Raw genomic sequence first — 17,218 nt, 5'->3', positions numbered from 1 at the left:
CTCAGCCTCCCGAGTAGCTCGGATTACAGGCACCCACCACCATGCCCAGCTAATTTTTGTATTTTTAGTAGAGACAGGGTTTCACTATGTTGGCCAGGTTGTCTCAAACTCCTGACCTCAGGTGATGCACCCACCTCGGCCTCCCAGAGTGTGGGGAATACAGGCGTGAGCCACCGCGCCTGGCCTCCTTTTTGTAGTTTTCTAGCTTTACCTCCACCTTCTCTCCCTACAGGCTTTGGAGTCAGCTTTCCTGCCCCACGGAGGTGACAAAGCTTTTCCAATAATGCATTCAAGCTGGTTTTAGGGACACTGATAAGTTCTGCCAAAAATGAACACAGTCGCAGATGGCACCCTCAAAAGATCAATACCAGGCCTGCAGGGTTGCTCAGGCCTGTAATCCCAGCACTTAAGGGAGGCCAAAGTGGGAGGATCGCTTGAGCCCAGGAGTTCGATACCAAGCCTGGGCAATATAGTGAGACCTCGTCTCTACGAAAAATTAGCCAAGCGTGGTGGTGCCTGCCTGTAGTCCTAGCTATTCAGGAGGCTGTTGTGGAAGGATGGCTTGAGCTCAGGATGTGGAGGCTGCAGGAAGCAGAGATGGCGCCTCTGCACTGTAGCCTAGGCAACAAAGCAAGACCCTGTAAAGTGCAATACCTAATTTCCAAGAGAAATATTAACGACTTTGCCCTCTTCTTCATTCCCCCAGATCTCTGCCCGAGACGGGTCTGGAACCTGACTCCCGGGTGTCCATGACCCCGGTGGCTGCTTCCCGTCCGCAATGAAAGGGCTATCGGGCAGCCGCAGCCATCACCACGGGGTCACCTGCGACTCGGCCTGTGACTCACTGTCGCACCACTCGGACCGCAAGCCCTACCTGCTGAGCCCGGTGGAGCACCACCCCGCGGACCACCCGTACTACACCCAGCGCAACTCCTTCCAAGCTGAGTGCGTGGGCCCCTTCAGCGACCCGCTGGCCAGTAGCACCTTCCCCCGTAGGCACTACACCTCGCAGCAGGAGCTGAAGGACGAGTGTGCCCTGGTGCCCCGCACCCTGGCCACCAAGGCGAACCGCATCCCCGCCAACCTGCTGGACCAGTTCGAGCGGCAGCTGCCACTCAGCCGCGATGGCTATCACACTCTGCAGTACAAGCGCACGGCCGTGGAGCACCGCAGCGACAGCCCCGGCCGCATCCGCCACCTGGTGCACTCGGTCCAGAAGCTCTTCACCAAGTCGCACTCCCTGGAGGGGCCGTCCAAGGGCAGCGTCAACGGGGGCAAGGCCAGCCCCGACGAGGCGCAGGCGGCGCGCTACGGCAAGCGCAGCAAGAGCAAGGAGCGGCGTGCGGAGCCCAAAGCCCGGCCCAGCACCTCCCCGGGCTGGTGGAGCTCGGACGACAACCTGGATGGTGACATGTGCATCTACCACGCCCCCTCGGGCGTGATGACCATGGGCAGGTGCCCCGACCGCTCGGCCTCGCAGTACTTCATGGAGGCCTACAACACCATCAGCGAGCAGGCGGTGAAGGCCTCCCGGAGCAACAACGACGTCAAGTGCTCCACCTGCGCCAACCTGCCGGTCACCCTGGACACCCCGCTGCTGAAGAAGAGCGCCTGGTCCTCCACGCTCACCGTGAGCCGGGCCCGGGAGGTTTACCAGAAGGCCTCGGTGAACATGGACCAGGCCATGGTGAAATCCGAGTCGTGTCAGCAAGAACGCTCCTGCCAGTACCTGCAGGTACCATTTCTGTCAATAAGGGAGGCTTAGAAGTAGTACCTGGCATGCTTGTGTGGGCACTTCTCCTGGTTGTAGTCTTGGCACTACTCTGAATTTTCTATTAAGATAGGAACCTGTGCAAATTATTTGGCATCTCTGCCGAATTGCTCGTTTGGGGAAAATGCAAAGAACCAAATGTTACCGACCTCATCGGGTTATCTTCAGATACTAGATATCCAAGTGCTTTGAAAAGCACGCCTATGGAAAGGCAACGGGTTATTATGGCGTTCCTCTTTTGTCTGAGGGATCATAGGGTGGGAAAGAGAGGAAAGGGAAGTCTACAGAGAATTTTAAAATAAGTCCACCTTTCTTTAATTCAAAAGTAAACGATGATCTTTTGAATTATGGAAAGCGTTTCTTTAAATCTATTCAGGGTTGTGGGGTGGTTTTCGTTGTGAAATCCTGCCTGAAGCTATGTTAGAACACTGCGATGGTCATCACCATCACCATCAGTAACTACACCCCCACCTGAGCTTCCACCCCAAGGGCACAGCAAATCAGGAAGACACCCTGCGCCCTGAGGAGGTGGGGAGCTAGCCAGTTTGGGGGCCTGACAAGCACAGCTGCAGAGACCCAGGACAACAGAGGGGAGGAGGAAAAGGAGGAAGGATCAGAGAAGTAAAATACAATTAGTGTCAGGGTGTAAATCCCACACACTTACAGAGCCATGGCAGCGTGCTCTTCCCTGCCACAGTCTCCTTATGTTTTCCTCCAGTGCACTGAAACCAGATGTTATCTGGATGAAAATATAGGAGAGAGGTCTTCTTCTTCCCTACCTCCTTGCTGTAGTATTGTAATTTTTCCCAAGACAGATTTTTCCATAAGAAGGACTCTCATCTTTTCCTTTTTCAAAGTGTCTTTTCTTCTCTGTTCTCTCCTGGTAGCCTCATCTGAAAAAAAAAAAATTACTGAGCTATAAAAGTATAACATACCCACTCCCATTTTACACTCCCACCTTAAGAAGAAATGCAAAGAAAAATTCTTCCTTTGAGGAGTTCATCTTTTTTGCTCCCTTTGAACTCCTCCTGGCAAATGTAGCTCCCTTGGGAATGCCTCCACCAATCCCTGAGAAGACTCCAAGCTGGCAATCCCTGGACAAGGGCAGTGACAGAGCCTGTTCTTGCAGTTCAGAAGAAGCACCAGCACATGGACAGTTTTCACACACAGCACACAATAATGTGGTCCGTATTTCCCACTGAAGGTCGTGTTGCCTAATTTTCCGTAAGGTTGCTACGTGTTAATAAGTTATCAAGAACTATAACAATTTCCGAGCTCAAAGAATCATTTAATCCACTTAGCATATGAAGAAGTGGAGATCAAGAAAGATAAATACTTAGTGAGTTAAACCGTTAGCATGTGGCAGAGGTGGGACCAGAACCCAGTCTCTTAACTTGGAGAAATGGCCATTATGAAGGTTGCAACTGAAAGCTCTAGAAACTCTTTAAGAACGTAAAGCTCACCCACCGCTGAAAGTAAAGTATTTCGGTAAGGATATCTGTCTTGAAAAGAGTAAGGAGTAAAGAGATAAAAGGCCTAGAGTACCACACATTTTGTCTGCAAAAATTCTGTGACCAGTGGCAAAAGCAAAACAAATTGAAAGAAAAAAAAAAACACCTGTACTTGAATAAGTAATGATGAAATTAGATGAGAAGTATCAGAGTAAAGGATGCTGTGTATGGATCTAGCATAAGCCTTTGTTAGTAATGAAATGTTTTCATTATATTTGCCTGTATGCCTACATTCTTCCTACCTTACTTTCATTTTTCTTTCTTTTTTATACCTTTTTGGAGTCACAATCTCAGGTAGTGGTAAAACATGGAAGGATAAGGAAAGAAAGAAGGAAAGTGATGTTAACTGAAAATCTACTATATACCAGATGCTATAGCAAATATGTTCACATTTCGTATTTCATTTAATCTTTGTAATAATCCTGAGATTACTGAATGTAATAATACTGTATTTTTATAAGAGAAGAAACTGACACTTAAAAATATCAAGTGATTTAAAGTCCCACGATCTGGAGGTTGTACAACTGAGATTTAGACTCAGGTCTGTTTGATGACGAAGCCAAACTCTTTCTAATATGCCCTAGCACAGACCTGAAATCAAGGGCATGAAAAATGGTGAGCAAGAAGAAAATAAAATCTTTAAAATAAGCATATTATTATTAAAGTTTTTCAGTAAAATCAGAATGAAATCTTAAAGGCTTAAGGATGGGATTTTGTATAGTAGCATTATTGGATCTCCTTCTATAAAGATTTGGGAATTATATTTTCAAATTATTTGCCTTCTTTAAGCCATTTTTTTAATGAAACATTTGAGGCTTACAAAAAGGTGTAAAGAAAAAACAAATAAAACACCCATTTATACATCACCCATCATACAGAACTAAAACATTCATTACAATGGATCACACACACACTCGTATTAATCCCTTTTAGTTCCCTTCTTCCCCAGAGTAATAGCTAATCTGTCTTTGACACCAAAGCACCTTTGTTTTTAATTCTGAAATTATTGAAAGGTTGAAAACAGTTTAACGTATTCTGTCCTACATTGGGCAATAATTAACCAAGCTAGTTCAACCTTTTAAATATAAACTAAACTCCAAGATAATCCTTATTAATAGATGTTGAATTTATTAAATTTCTGTTTTATGCAAGGCTTTCAAACTAGGGGGAAAAATCTATATTTCAATGTGGGGAGGTAGCATGTTAGTAAATGAATTAAATGTAAACCAGTGTACACCTCCCAACCCATGTGCTGAGGCTGAAGAGATGCTGTAAAGAAAGGGAAGAGAGAGCCATACATTCATATGGGGTCAGAGGAGAATAGAAAATACCTCCTGAGAACTGGGCTCCTGCTCCCTTCTTGCTTCTAGGAAATGGAAAGAGGATCTGCCATCCCCTGCAAGCTCTGCTGAGGAAGATAGGGTTAGCCCCCGCTCCAGCTCGTTCCAACGGAACACTTTCATCTGTAGGCTCATTCTTAGAAGTAAATTTGGGAAAACAGAGAGGGAAAGAGGGTTTCTTTGGAGTTCTTTTTTTTTTCTTTTCTTTTTCAGTTCTATTGCCTTAATTGCCAACTAATATTGAAGCTGGATTTATAAATGGATTTAACTTCAATATTAGAGATTTAGTAGGCAAAGCACTATTCTACTAGTTCCAAGAGCATTCTAGTCCTTTTTTGCCGCTAACTAGTGACATGACCTGGAAACATTCTATCAGCTCTCTGGACTTCTTTCCTCTGCTAGAAAATGAGACACTTCCTCCAAAAGATATATGATCTCAGTACGCATTTTCAAACTCGCAAATTACATGTGTCGGAGTACTAATTAGAACTATTGTCAAGAGCTGGAAGTCCCAGGACTCTCATTTCAGAGATGCCTACCATATGTTTTTCAGATGTTATCTAATTTGCTCTTAAAATTCTAGAGATATTTCACAGTTGAAGAATCTAAGTTTTCGTAAATTAGATTAAGTAACTTGCCCAAGGACACACAGCTAGTCTGTGGCAACATGTTGCGTCAAAACTGGTTTCTCTGCCTTCAAAGTCTGTGTTCATTTACTAGACCCAATCTCTACCTCCTCCAAATACAAAGCAGAGGAAGGAAGCAGTGTATATCAAATATCTATTATGTGCCAGAAACTGGGTATATCTCATTAAGCACTCAAAACAGCTCTTTAGAGTATTATTTACTTTAGTTTTATAGACAACAAAACAGGCACAAATGCTGAAATCATTTGCCCAGGAACACATAAACAGTAAGTGGGGAGCTAGCACTTGATCCCAAATCTGTCCAACTCCATAATATGCTTCAGTAATGGAAACGAGTGCATATTTTTTCTTTTATTACTTGATTTGTTTTGTGGTAAATGTATGTGTGCATCTGACCTCATATGCGTGTGAGAAGTTAACAGGGCGCGGATGTGAAATTAGACTAACAGTGAAACAACTGATTATGTCCCTAATTTGATTCAAGACTAACAAAGATGAAATTAATAATCACCAATAATAAAGTCTAAATACTAGCAAACCTCTGCTTCTCTCTTTGCAGAATTATCACTTAGAATTAGCTTAATTTAGGTCATTGCCATGATTCTATAGAAAAGGAGAAGTCTATAGGTATTTAGCCTCTGCCTGACATTGACTTAGGAATCAAATACTGTAGCTTGAAATCACTGCAAGTCCCAGTTAATACGGTCAATTATATTATGAGTGATACGTGCTCACTGACAAGCTGTCTGTAGTTAATAAAAAAGGGACTCCTTTTTTTTCCAATATTGTTATTTTTAAATGTCAAGAATCAGATGTCTGCTGTTTAGAACTATTGTACCGCTGCCAGTGACTGTCTGTATTAGGGTTGGGAGCAGGAACATGGATTTGAAGACATTAAAACTGTTTAATTCTCAGTTGAGATGTGGTTGGCTCTTATACATTTGGAATAAAGCATTTATGGCACATCTCAGGGTAAGTGCTTAATAGTTAAATAAATAAAATAGGAAGAGGTTCAGAGATAGAATAAAAGGCAGTTTTTGTGGTTGTTTTGTTTTTGCTTTTAAAAAGCAGAATTCTTGGTTCTGTTTATGCCTCTTTATGTAAATGTTGTATGTTGAGTGACTGACATGTAAAGCCATTCAGAAGAGCAAGATTTTAGATTTCCAACTGTTAACCTAAAAGAAAAATCCCTTCAAACCGTGTATTTTGCATTCATTCAGCCGTAGAAACAGGAAAAGGGAAACAAAACGCTCTCTCCCCGGTAGAAGTGGAGAGAGAGAGACAGAGGGAGCGAGAGAGAGAGCAAGACAGACCGAGAAGGAAAGCACTCCCAGAGATGAAATTTTAGGAAAGCAAAATGATCGACCTTTTTAAGGCTGAGTGGGTTTCTTCAGTTTGTGTGCAAGTTTCAAGAAATGGAAGGACTGACCAGGTTTGGGTATAACTCTTTTATTACTTTGTATTTGATAATAGTGTGTTGTTGATTTGGATGGTTTTTGTGGTAGGGAAAGGAAGGGGTAGTATCTGTGATTTTATTTCTCCTTTAAATAACGGCTAGTGAGACTGAAAGAGCTGACAAACTAATGTATGTACAGATAGTAAAAAAGCAGGTGGAGACATCAGATACCTACAAATCTGTGTCTCCACCAGGGCTTTATGAAATCTTTCATTGACACATGATCTCCTTAGAAATCTGCTAGGTGCTGTTAGCGGATGTTATATGGCTGGTGATTGAAATATGATCGGTTGTTTTCCAGCGCCAGGATTCTGAATACTTACTGCTCCTTTGCAAAATTAACATTTGCGATGATTGCTCTTTTGGGGGGTGGGGGTCTGCTTAAATAAGGCACCACACAAGATCACTGAGGAAGCATTCATAAGCATGATGCCAGGATCTTTTAAATACAGGTAAAATTATTTTTTCAATAATCTGTTCAAGATTATTTCCATCTCTGCCCAGTGGGAGTTTTCTTTCCCTGGCTGAGTTTTTCCTCCCTCTTGTGTTAGAACAATTTTAAGTCTCCCAATTCAGTTAAAACTACTTTACATGCAATTTGTGAAAGTGCTGAACGGTTCTGCTAATGACTTCGGCTACTGGGATGTTTCTTTGCTGCCTTTTTCTGAAATCCCACCCGTTACATTCATTGATGATTTTCTTTATTTTTAATTTAAATTGCCTTAATAATCCAGCAAGTGAATGTCAAGGTTCCTGAATGGATTTCCTGTTGGGTTTGTACAGTCTGCCTGTTTTTCACTGATCTTGTAGAGATGCCCTCTTCATTCATAGAAAGATGAGATTGCTCCAGCCTGGTGCTAACTTTGAGTGTGGAATCAGTGATCAGCAGCAGAATCCTGTTAATTCTCTCTCTCTCTCTCTTTCTCTCTCTCTCTCTCTCTCTCTCTCTCACTCTCTCACTCTGATTCTCTCTCTCTCTGATTCTCTATTATTCTCACTATTGTCATGTCCAATTAACAGAGGGAAAAAAACAATTGACAAAACGCTGTGAGAAAGGAAAGACTCAGTGGTAGTAAAGGGAAGATCAACACTATATGGGAAAGCCTTCTTGGGAGTTGTGAAAGAAACTTTGATATTCTTGGCCTCCAGTTTCATTGTTTTCTAAAGACATTTTCGGCAACACCAAAATGCTTGGTTAGCCCCAGTCCGAGGTTTCTGCCTGTAACACACACTTTCTGATCTCACAGAATTCTACTCTACTAATTAAAGGCATAGCATTAGTTAGCAAAGAGTGAAAGAGGAAAACTAGCCTTGGATCTCTCAGGGGCCAGGAGATTTCATTTCCCCTTTTTCCATTCTCCTTAGAAGATGGTTTGCTTGATTGCAAATTAAGGACAGTAAATCAAGGTAATCATTCACCATTCTTTAAGAGAGCCATTCACCCACAGTCTCTGGCCCACTTGAGATCATGGCATTACACAATTTTACACAGTAATTTGTGAATGGTAGAACACATTGCTCTTTTGTGTCGGGTTTTTTAGGAACTGCTAAAAAAATATGCAGTATTGCCAAGCTGACTTTAATTTTAGATTATGTTTTCCACCACTTTGGTTTTAGGTTCAAAGACAATAATCTGTCTTAGCGGGTTATTGCACAGGGAGAATTTTTTTTCACATTATTTTGGTAAATTCATATTTATGTGTTTTTCCAAATTTTTAAGTTAAAACCACAATAGGGAATTACATTAATTTTTTTCAATGACTGATTCATTTATATTCAACCCAGTCCTCTATGTTTATAAACTACAAGGTAATGATATAAAGAATCAATTAATTACTGTTATACAGAGATAAAGGAGAAAATATTGTGTAAAGAAAGGCATAACATTTACTGTTACTTTTGACCAAATTCTTGTTTTTACTGTTTTTAATTTTTTTTTTTTTGTCTTGAAGAGCACGCATGTGATTAAGGAAAGACTTCTTCTGATTCCCTGATCTTTTAAATGTAGGAATATTTAGGACTCTCATTAAAAACTTTTTGTTTCATTTTGCTAAAGTCTGGCAATATGCCTGCTTTTTTTCCATCTCTAAGATACGTTATGCAATGAATTTTCTGAATGTGTAGGTCTTTTTGTGTATATTAGGTCACTGTTCTCTATCAACTGGAGTTTCTACTCACTGTTTCACAGAATTAGGAAACTTCCTACAAAAATCAGGCTTGTGATATCACAGAACTCTCTATGAAGCAGAATTATGTGAGCCTGGGGTTACCGTATGCCAGGTGCAAGTGTGCAGGTTTATAGATACACCTTCTATCTGCATAGGTATCCCTCCAACAATACTTCTAAAATATGCGTTTATACACATGCCATCTTTGATCTCTGATTCATGAACTCAGATCCATTTTAAGAGTGCTATTTCACAAAGTCCATGGAAGAGGAATGACTATGAAGTGGAGAAACAGATTTTTCATAGATGTTAGTGGAAAATTCATTACTTTGCTTTTCCACTGATTATATTGAACTTCACCTTGGACCATTAGTGTAGACTAGTTAGGGATGTCCTGCTTCTCTGGTGTAAGAATAAAGAGGTTTTAGTCCCCATAATAAGGGGGCATCCAACAATCATAAAAGGAAATGACTTTTGCTCTCCTTAATTCTTTTAACCAAAATTTAATATACGCTTACAAGATTGTCTAACTCCTCCCTGATTTAATTCTCCGAGACTCTAAAATCATAAGATACATAATTAAAAGACCAGGCAGAGTTGGGTTTTTCCCCCCTTAAAATGACAGTTTTAGATCATAGAACCTCCTGATCAGAAGGTCATCTGGTATAGCTTCCCATTCACACTAATCTTCCTGCAATGTGGACATTGTATCTTCCTATCTATTTTTCATCTAATAATCGCCTTATAAGAGAAGGCTTTGAAATTATTTAGTCCAATTTAGTTTTTTGAAAAGAGAAACGTCCTAAGGAAATACCTCGATGAGATCAGTCATCTTGTCAGTGGAACCTGGCACTCGCAGGCTCACTGCCTGGCTACAGGTGGTGTACATAGTCTATTACCCATTCTCGTAACATCATTTTAAGGCAGTGGGGCCAAGGCACAAGGAAGCAAAGGGAGAAGCGACATTATCTGAAAGTTAGAGTTGAAGCAAGTTTGTGACTCGAAAGTCTCAAAAGAGGCAAAGATTAATGAAATCATGCCTGCAATTATTTATTTTAACTTCCAAAGAAAAGAAATTGGTATGCTTCTCCTTTTATGGATGAGTTTTTCCTGCATCATGGTAAACCACACAGCAAAGGAGGACGAATGGAGCAGAATGCATTAGGGTAGGTGATCTTTAGGGAATTTGCTCAGAGCCCTGGTTAGATTTTGAAGACAGCATGCATCCTTCCAGCATCTTCCTCTCGTTTGAAGTCAGCATCCCTCATCTTACTTCTCTAGGATAAAAATTAACATAGCTGTTACCATATTTGCAAAGGCCAAACTTTATTTTATATATACATATATATGTTTATGTATAAAATATGTATGGTGTGACAGGTAGGAATTACATATTGGAACAATGGGATCAAATATATTAAATGGGAGCAACTGCAGCAAATCTGAGAGGAACAGTGCACAGGATATATAAACTAAGAGCTATAAGCTAATCTCTTAGTTATTGCCCCCAACATGTAAAAGGAAGTGATTGGAAAGGATTTATCTCTAAAATTGGAAATGCTACATGAAACATTGTAAAGTGGAATCAATATGGGTACACATGGGCACAATAATATCACATGTATGCCTGTAGAGAATCATATATATGTATGTCCACTTGCTCTATCATTGAATATTTAGAGGTAAAGATTCCTTAATTTTATGTGCACAAGAATCACCTTGAGAGTGTCTGTAAAATGAGGATCTCTGGCATCAACCCAGAAGATCCTGATTTCATAGATACGGGATGATTCTGACAGTGATCAATCCCAGAACTGCACTTGAAGTAACCCAGTTCTAGAGAACTGTAAGGCTTAATTTCTCACTGTGTTTACTGAAGGGGGCAGTAGAGCCTAATAGATGAAATACGGGATCCAGGTGCTCTGACTGCAAGCTTTATTGATGCTGGCTTGCTGCATGACTTTGGGCTCTCTCTACTTATTACTTCCATTTCTACATCTGTAAAATGGGCATGATGATATGGCTGTGTTCGCTTCAGGTCTTAGAAACAAATTTAACTTCAAATTTGAGAAATAAATGAAAAAAACAGTGTGAAACTATTCCGAGTTTATAGATCCTCAAACATTAACAAGCTTTATCTCTTTCCCATGTTTCATGTACCATGCCACTTTTTCCTTTGTATTTCACTTGATCTAGTTTTTATGAAGCTGGAGTTGGGATTAACATATCTGATTCTGTGATAAAGAAAAGCCCTTTCCAATGAGGGATGAAAGCAGGTCTTAATCACAGTGCAGGCGTAAAACTTCACCGCCCTGTGTGCCAACTGAACACAGAAAGCCTTCGTCTGAAGGCGAAAGTATCACAAAGACTCAATCCTTTTTTATTTTCTTTTTTGAAAGACAGTATTTCCCTTTGTCACCCAGGCTGGAGTCCAGTAGTGTGATCACGGCTTACTGTAGCCCTGACCTCATGGGCTCAAGTGACCCTCCCACCTCAGCTTTTAGAGTAGCTGGGACTACAGACTCGTCACCGTGCCGGGCTGTTTTTATGTAGAGACAGGGTTTCGCTATGTTGCCTAAGATGGTCTTAAACTTTTGGCCTCAAGCGATCTTCCCACCTCGGCCTCCCAAATTGCTGGGATTGCAGTTGTGAGCCACTGCACCCAGCCTGGATTAATCTTTTGATAGCTCAGCCTCAGTGGATCAGGTTTTCCCATGGCTTGATTCTGGCTGATGGAATATCATTCTGGCTTCTTCAAGCTTAAGTATATTCATACAAAAAAAGAAGAAAAAACCACAACACACACTTGCTTTTGTTTTCATACCTTAAGTCTGTCAAGCCCCTGCTGCCTTATTCCAGACAGCTCTGAGAAGTCAGCAGGACAAGCTTAATTAGTAATAATAGTCATGGGAGGTGTCTACAAGGGAACTCTCTCCACCATCATCACCTCTTTAATTGAGTTAGGAGAACCGGGTTCTCTGTGGAGTGTTTTCTCCGTGGCACCTTGATAGGTGCTTTTCCGCCATTGATAGAAGATGACCAAACGCCCTTGGCCATCACTCTTCTTTGCTCATGCCCAAAGTCCCTCAGCCAGATATATCATTCTTCTAATGCTGTAGAAATTCAAAAGAGCAAGTGAACACTGAAGCCAGATCTCTCTCATGACCTCTTCTCCACAGAACCATCAGTTCAAACTTCTTCTGTCAGCCCTATGACTTTGGGCAGTCTGAAGTCTACCTCACTTGCTTCTCCAGTGTCACCAAAACAAGGAAAACAACACCATTCAGAATTCACAGGAAGGGTTTAATACATTTTATGAAATTATATCTCTTAATTATGAAAACTTGACCAAATAGGCCTGCCATTTTTGGTTATAAAAGTGGAAAATAGTGATGATAGATATCATCCTGTGGGCACTGGAAGACCCTGTTAGGCCACCCGGGACCTGCAGTTTACACTCTGAATGCTACCTGCCAGTCTAAGCTCCTCTGTGGACGTCCATCTGACTGGCATCCCCTTAGGCAGAAAATAAGTAGGGAGAGAGGCCTTTCTGCAGGACTTCTCCTTTTAAAGTCCCTTAAAGGAAGCCAACTACCTGTAATCCTTGGAAATTTTATGTCTTTGTCTTCTCTCCTTAACTAGTAAAAGTTTCGAAGGCTTATCTGTAACTCAAGGGGTGTCGATGAAGCTAACTGTCATTTGTTTGCAAATGAAACCTGAGCTTTCTGAAAATGACTCCCCTGCAAAGTCATTCCCCCATAACACTCCTCCAGCCTTCTAGTTGATTTTAGATAGTTTCCTGTTCTCCCACCTCTTGGAAGTATTCCATGGCACGCTGAGCAGACACTTTTAGTCAAAAATCCCTATAAATAGCTGATTTTCCCTGCTTACTGCCTTCTCTCTAAGGCTTTCACAAAGGAGGTGAAACGAATCCACCAGAAACAAGAGCTTTCTGTGAGGGGTATGTGGTGAGGCTTATGAAAAATCAAATCCATAGGCTGAAAATTATCGTGTAGGTGGCTTTGCCATATTTGAGTTACGCAATCACTGCATGGAAAAAGAAACATTTTATTTCATGCCAGATGATCTCATGAACTGAACAAGCCATCAAGTGAGACTCATTTGAACTTTCATGCTTCTTTAAAAACATGTACTTTGTTTATGAGGCCAGCATCATCCTGATACCAAAGCCTGGCAGAGACACAACAGGAAAAGAGAATTTTAGACCAATATCCCTGATGAACATTGATGCAAAAATCCTCAGTAAAATACTGGCAAACTGAATCCAGCAGCACATCAAAAAGCTTGTCCACCACGATCAAGTGGGCTTCATTCCTGGGTTGCAAGGCTGGTTCAACATATGCAAATCAATAAACGTAATCCAGCATATACACAGAACCAAAGACAAAAACTACATGATTATCTCAATAGATGCAGAAAAGGCCTTTGACAAAATTCAACAGCCCTTCATGCTAAAAACCCTCAATAAATTAGGTATTAATGGGACATATCTCAAAATAATAAGAGCTATTTATGACAAACCCACAGCCAATATCATACTGAATGGGCAAAAACTGGAAGCATTCCCCTTGAAAACTGGAACAAGACAGGGATGCCCTCTCTCACCACTCCTATTCAACACAGTGTTGGAAGTTCTGGCCAGGGCAATCAGGCAGGAGAAAGAAATAAAGGATATTCAATTAGGAAAAGAGGAAATCAAATTGTCCCTGTTTGCAGATGACATGATTGTATATTTAGAAAACCCCATCGTCTCAGCCCAGAATCTCCTTAAGCTGATAAGCAACTTCAGCAAAGTCTCAGGATACAAAATCAATGTGCAAAAATCACAAGCATTCTTATACAACAATAATAGACTAACAGAGAGCCAAATCATGAGGGAACTGCTATTCACAATTGCTTCAAAGAGAATAAAATACCTAGGAATCCAACTTACAAGGGATGCGAAGGACCTCTTCAAGGAGAACTACAAACCACTGCTCAACGAAATAAAAGAGGACACAAACAAATGGAAGAGCATTCCATGCTCATGGATAGGAAGAATCAATATTGTGAAAATGGCCATACTGCCCAAGGTAATTTATAGATTCAATGCCATCCCTATCAAGCTACCAATGACTTTCTTCACAGAATTGGAAAAAACTACTTTAAAGTTCATATGGAAGCAAAAAAGAGCCTGCATTGCCAAGACAATCCTAAGCCAAAAGAACAAAGCTGGAGGAGGCATCACGCTACCTGACTTCAAACTATACTACAAGGCTACAGTAACCAAAACAGAATGGTACTGGTACCAAAACAGAGATATAGACCAATGGAACAGAAGAGAGCCCTCAGAAATAACACCACACATCTACAACCATCTGATCTTTGACAAACCTGACAAAAACAAGAAATGGGGAAAGGATTCCCTATTTAATAAATGGTGCTGGGAAAACTGGCTAGCCATATGTAGAAAGCTGAAACTGGATCCCTTCCTTACACCTTATACAAAAATTAATTCAAGATGGATTAAAGACTTAAATACTAGACCTAAAACCATAAAAACCCTAGAAGAAAACGTAGGCATTACCATTCAGGATGTAGTCATGGGCAAGGACTTCATTTCTAAAACACCAAAACAATGACAACAAAAGCCAAAATCGACAAATGGAATCTAATTAAACTAAAGAGCTTCTGCACAGCAAAAGAAACTACCATCAGAGTGAACAGGCAACCTACAGAATGGGAGAAAAATTTTGCAATCTACTCATCTGACAAAAGGCTAATATCCAGAATCTACAAAGAACTCAAACACATTTAGAACAAAAAAACAACCCCATCAAAAAGTGGGTGAAGGATATGAACAGACACTTCTCAAAAGAAGACATTTATGCAGCCAACAGACACACAAAAAAATGCTCATCATCACTGGCCATCAGAGAAATGCAAATCAAAATCACAAGGAGACATCATCTCACACCAGTTAGAATGGCGATCATTAAAAAGTCAGGAAACAACAGGTGCTGGAGAGGATGAGGAGAAATAGGAACAGTTTTACACTGTTGGTAGGACTGTAAACTAGTTCAACCATTGTGGAAGACAGAGTGGCAATTCCTCAAGGATCTAGAACTAGAAATACCATTTGACCCAGCCATCCTATTACTGGGTATGTACCCAAAGGATTATAAATCATGCTGCTATAAAGACACATGCACACGTATGTATATTGCGGCACTATTCACAATAGCAAAGACTTGGAACCAACCCAAATGTCCATCAATGATAGCCTGGATTAAGAAAATGTGGCACATATACACCATGGAATACTATGCAGCCATAAAAAGGATGAGTTCTTGTCCTTTGTAGGGAGATGGATGAAGCTGGAAACCATTATTCTCAGCAAACTATCGCAAGGACAAAAAACCAAACACCGCATGTTCTCACTCATAGGTGGGAAATGAACAGTGGGAAGACTTGGACACAGGAAGGGGAACGTCACACACTGGGGCCTGTCGTGGGGTGGGGGGAGGGGGGAGGGATAACATTAGGAGATATACCTAATGTAAATGATGAGTTAATGGGTGCAACACACCAACATGGCACATGTGTACATACGTAACAAACCTGCATGTTTTGCACACGTACCCTAGTACTTAAAGTATATTTTAAAAAATGTACTTTGACTTTCACGCTTCTATAAAAAAAAAACCCATACCCAATTTTTATTTATTAGATTCTATTTGTAAATCTAGATAACCAATTCCTGTAGCCTTTCCATCATGGGAAATTTGAAACTGTTTTCCCTATCCCTATTTCTCCTCCCAACAGCCCTTCTCTTTTGCCTCCGAGGCCCCACCCATCGTCCACATCACAGAACCCCCCAAGTGGGGCATGACACTCCTGGAAGACTGTGCCCATGGTAGGCAGGATGGTAATTTCTTCCTTCACTGATCTTACTGACACGAGCCTTAGAAACCCATACCAGTGGTTAATTTCATCCCCTCCTCCTTCCTTCCCCACTCCGTGAACCCTCTTTAGCCAGAGACCTGAGCTCAGAAATGCTCTCTCCTCCGCAGTACTCCCTTCTCTCACTTCTTTTCCCTTTCCTTTTATGTGGCTATTTTATTACTTAATTGAGAAGGGATTCCTAATCCAAGATAGTTAGTTTACAGATGAGAAAACTGAAATCTGGAGAGGCTAAGTGGCATTTCCATGGCCCTTGGTTGTGGAGAGAGGCGGGGAGAAGCAGTGGCGTTCAAAAGTCTTCCTGAGTTCCTCTTATTTTCAAGTTCCTCAATCTCTAGCAAGAGGCAGGCATTTATCTTGATGTTACTTGCAGTGTTAATAACACTGATTCTGGCCAGGTGTGGTGGCTCACACCTGTAATCCCAGCACTTTGGGAGGCCGAGGCGGGCAGATCACAAGGTCAGGAGTTCAAGACCAGCATGGCCAACATAGTGAAATCCCGTCTCTACTAAAAATACAAAAACATTAGCTGGGCTTGGTGGCATGAGCCTGTAGTTCCCAGCTACTTGGGAAGCTGAGGCAGGAGAATCGCTTAAACCCAGGAGGCAGAGGTTACAGTGAGCCAAGATCCAGCCTGGGTGACACACAAGACTTTGTCTCAAAAAAAAATAGAAATAAAATAAAAACTAACACTGACTCCACACTTGATGGATACTCAAGACACTTCCTTCCAGTCCCAGCCCCTGCCCTTTCCACTCTGATGGCTGGATCTAATTTGCTGTGGCCTACGCCCTGTCTATTGCTAAAGTTTCTAGAGAGAGCATCTCATTATGCCTTTCTTTATTAATTTTCCAAGAACACAGACCATCAATAGAAGCAGGTATCTGGAAGAACTCAAAATACCACTTAGCCCAGTGTATTTTGTACTTTTTAACCATCAAAGTCTGTGTTCAAATACAGCAAAACATGTAAAACAATTTAAAACAGCACCAGTCACATTGACGCAAGAACAAGAGGTTTCAAATCTAAATTCTCTCCCCAAGCCACCCCACCCCACTCTGTACCTGGGCTTTCTACAATTTGAAAACTACTGCCCATTCCTTCCCCATTAATCAATCTAAGCTAAGAAAGATTTTAATGATCCGGGAGGGAAATTTCTGTATCTGTTCTTAATAAGCCCACTCTTAATAAATCAGATCAATCGGAAAGCCCTGATAAGTTCCCAAAAAAATATTGGGATCTCTATTGTGAGCTTGGAAAGTTAAACATCCCCAGTGTGGTAACTGAATTAGCAACAGCAGCTGTCCAGGCTGCAGTCCTGGTGCCCTGCCCTTCATTAAAAAGACAGCAATTGATCCTGGG

At 41.4% G+C, this 17,218-nt stretch overlaps 1 protein-coding gene across 1 annotated transcript in view; it reads left to right on the top strand.

Moving 5' to 3' along the window:
• Positions 1 to 17,218, top strand: part of DLGAP1 (discs, large (Drosophila) homolog-associated protein 1) — a 691,004-nt gene that overhangs the window by 271,183 nt on the left and 402,603 nt on the right. Inside the window, exon 3 of the mRNA XM_011957822.1 lies at positions 707 to 1,735. Coding sequence (XP_011813212.1) covers positions 779 to 1,735 — 957 coding nt within the window. The 5' untranslated portion in view covers positions 707 to 778. The remainder of the gene's footprint in view (positions 1 to 706; positions 1,736 to 17,218) is intronic.

This window comes from Colobus angolensis, unplaced genomic scaffold (genome assembly GCF_000951035.1).
Source record: "Colobus angolensis palliatus isolate OR3802 unplaced genomic scaffold, Cang.pa_1.0 Scaffold45, whole genome shotgun sequence".
NCBI lineage: Eukaryota > Metazoa > Chordata > Mammalia > Primates > Cercopithecidae > Colobus > Colobus angolensis.
Note: the sequence above shows the minus strand (reverse complement) of the source record. Positions and strands in the feature narration are given on the sequence as shown.